Source organism: Trifolium pratense, linkage group LG2 (assembly GCF_020283565.1).
Source record: "Trifolium pratense cultivar HEN17-A07 linkage group LG2, ARS_RC_1.1, whole genome shotgun sequence".
Lineage (NCBI taxonomy): Eukaryota > Viridiplantae > Streptophyta > Magnoliopsida > Fabales > Fabaceae > Trifolium > Trifolium pratense.
In genome coordinates this window covers 10,424,775-10,428,132 of record NC_060060.1, presented here as the reverse complement: position 1 = coordinate 10,428,132, position 3,358 = coordinate 10,424,775, and the positions used below count along the sequence as shown (strand labels likewise).

The 3,358-nt window shown below is 35.7% G+C and overlaps 1 protein-coding gene across 1 annotated transcript; it reads left to right on the top strand.

The window, feature by feature from the left end:
• Positions 1-1,478: 1,478 nt before the first annotated feature.
• Positions 1,479-3,076, top strand: LOC123910019. The gene has a single exon (XM_045961040.1). It carries the CDS (start codon positions 1,630-1,632, stop codon positions 2,833-2,835), a length of 1,206 nt encoding a protein of 401 aa, XP_045816996.1. The 5' UTR covers positions 1,479-1,629; the 3' UTR covers positions 2,836-3,076.
• The last annotated feature ends 282 nt before the right edge of the window (positions 3,077-3,358 follow it).

Here is a 3,358-nt window from a genome sequence, read left to right as displayed (position 1 = left end):
ATTATTTGGACCTGAGTACTCCTTAAATTTTATTTTATTTTTAGTTTTTATAATCGGTATCTGACCTACTGAACCGCTTAATATGATTTAAAGGGCAGTTCTGATTATTGATTGAATCTTTGTAATATCTTGATTTGTATTTCTATATCTTTACCATTAAAAAGAATGTTATATTTTATAATTATTAAAGATGTATAACTAACTTACATCTCAATTTTTATTAGTGGTAATAGCAATATGGAATCATCAGTTAAGTAAGCTATATAAATGACCTTAAATATCCTACATGATCTAGTGGTCACAAAGAAAAACAAAGCACAAGTTAACTGAGTGTGAATAGAATAAAATAATAGTACTACTAGTACGAAGTAAAACAGATTGTGGGATTACCCTAAGCTAAAAACAAATTGTCCCGCATGGGAAGCTTTTGCGGCAAAAAAACATAATCTAATCATCTCATTACCGTTGATAAAAGGACAACCTCACAACGAGAAAACACTCACAATTGTTTCTTCAACAAGCCGTTGCTCAACAGCTAGCTGTTGTCTATTGATGATCATAATATCATGTCATGTCATGCTTTGCAATTTGTAAAGTCAAGTGCTTATTTTTTACATTCTGTTTTTAATCTATTTTCCAATTATATAATTCATTTTCTTTTAAATGATAATAGTTCTATAGTCATTAAATGTATTAAAACTTCAATTTTGTCACAAAATGTGCATTTCATTAGTTAAATGATCTCAAATGTATTTTATGTTGGTCAATGAATCATCATGATTGAAGTAGTAGGCGTATATGTACCTGTAAATATTTAGACATTTAAATTAATATGAGAACATAAAATGATTGTGGGTATTGGAAGGGAACACCTTTTTATAGAGATGATTATCTAATCGTTAGATTATTGAATGGATGTCATTAGATCATATTGATGAGGGTGGAGACATTACGCTTTAGACGGATCTCGAAGGCAACTGTTATGATTCTCGAGCAAATGATTGTTCAAATCGGGCAAATAGAGGTTCCATTTACTAGATCTACGAGTTTTCAAAACCGATCAATATGACGAACATGAGACTTATACAAATTCAAAATATATATAATTTTAATTTCAATACATTCATCGACTATTAACACCTTGTATGTTTAGAAACTAAGTTTAGATGACACAAATCAATTAAAACTGCCTGATTATTTTTAGATGGTCGAGATTGCTAATTACGTGTAACTATGTGAAGCAATTACAACAGACAATCTAGATCGAATTTTACGTGGAGCCTCTATCCTTTTCTTGTGTTATTTTATTTGTTTCAATTTATTCAAAAAGATACTCACTCAAGTTACAAGAAAATATAAGGACAAAATAAATCACCAATTTATAAATTTAGCATTTTCAACAAATCCTTTGACACTTGTAAATAAAAGGAGAAGGGGCAAATAAGGAAAACAAAATATAAATAAAATGAAAAGTAGGGTCCAATCTTTTTAGATGCTATAAATCAACAAGGTTTGTGTACAAGCAAAAGTCCCTCTCTGTCTCTGTCTCTAAACTCCACAAAACTCACCACTCATCTTCACCTTCCTGATACGCACCAAAACACAAATTAAATAAATAAATAAAAAAAAATGGTCGACGTAGACCGGAGAATGACCGGTTTAAACCCGGCTCACATAGCCGGTCTACGCCGTCTATCAGCTCGAGCCGCTTCATCTTCATCATCAACCACTTCTTCATCTTTCCCAGAACGTAACAGTAACAGTTTATTCTCATTTTCTTCAGTTGTTGATAAAGTCATAACACAGCTCCATAACTCCGGCGTAGAAGTTCAACCCGGTCTCTCCGACGCTGAATTCGCACGTGCAGAAGCAGAGTTCGGTTTCGTTTTTCCACCGGACCTCCGTGCAATTCTCGCCGCCGGTATGCCAATCGGACCTGGATTTCCTGACTGGCGATCTAACGGCGCTCGGCTTCGTCTCCGAGCGTCGTTAGACCTTCCGATCGCGGCGATTTCGTTTCAGATCGCAAGGAATGCTTTCTGGTCGAAATCTTGGGGATTAAGACCTTCCGAACCGGAAAAAGCATTGCGAGTTGCGAGAAATGCTTTGAAGAAAGCTCCATTACTGATTCCAATTTTCAACCATTGCTACATTCCTTCAAATCCTTCACTCGCTGGAAATCCAATTTTCTACGTCGATGAGAATAGAATCTTCTGTTGCGGTTTTGATCTCTCTGATTTCTTTCAACGTGAATCACTCTTTCGAAGCTCTGAATCATCCGATCCGAAGATTCTCATGAAACAGAGATCCGTTAGCGAGAAATCCGCGGGTTCTTTAACGGTTTTCTCACGGAGGAGTCTCGATGCCGGAGGGAGGACGCCAAGGTGGGTGGAGTTTTGGACAGAAGCCGCTACAGATCGTCGCCGGAGAAACTCTTTATCGTCGGATTCATCTTCGCCGGAGAGATTTTTCGATATTCCACCACGGAGTGTTATTCCAGGGTGGGTTGATGAATACATAGGGAAAATCGGGTCGGTTTTGAAAGCGGGTGGATGGAGCGAACCGGATATAACAGAAATGGTTCAAGTTTCAGCTTCTGGATTCTTTGAAGGTGAAATGGTGGTTTTGGATAATCAAGCTTTGTTAGATGCTTTGTTATTGAAAACGGATAAGTTTTCGGATTCGCTCCGAAAAGCCGGATGGAGCTCCGAAGAAGTATCCGAAGCTTTGGGTTTCGATTTTCGACCCGAAAAGGAAAGGAAACCGGTTAAGAAGCTGTCGCCGGAGCTTGTGGAAAAAATTGAGAAACTAGCTCAGTCAGTTTCCCGGTCATGATATAGTAATACTTTAATTTTCCCTTTTTAATTTTTTTTAACTTTTTTTTTAAGATCTCAGGTTTTACTTTTGAGTTGGGGAAACGTGTTGTAATAGGAAACAAAGTGCACAAAATAGTTTGAAAAGGTTTAATTTTACATTTTATTATTATGATCATGCTAATTTCTATCTTTATATGTATACTACAAAATTATAGTAAGTTCAAAATAAATGATCAACGGTTGAATTTTTTTATGATCTACACTACATTTTTTTATTTGTTATAAGCAAGTTAGTTGTTAGTATTACAATGTTATATTAATTTTTTCTCGACTTGAACCATGAACCTCTGCTCTTAATCCTTAACTCAACTAGCTTAACCAACCGAGCTACCAATTCAACCCAATCTACACTACATATAATTGCGTCTTATGTGATTTTGTATACTTGATTCATTTTACTAGTACTAGTTTATGTTATGATGAATTGTTTGAGATGATCCAAGTTACCATGTGCACGTGTGTTTGTGAGTGCACAGAATCAG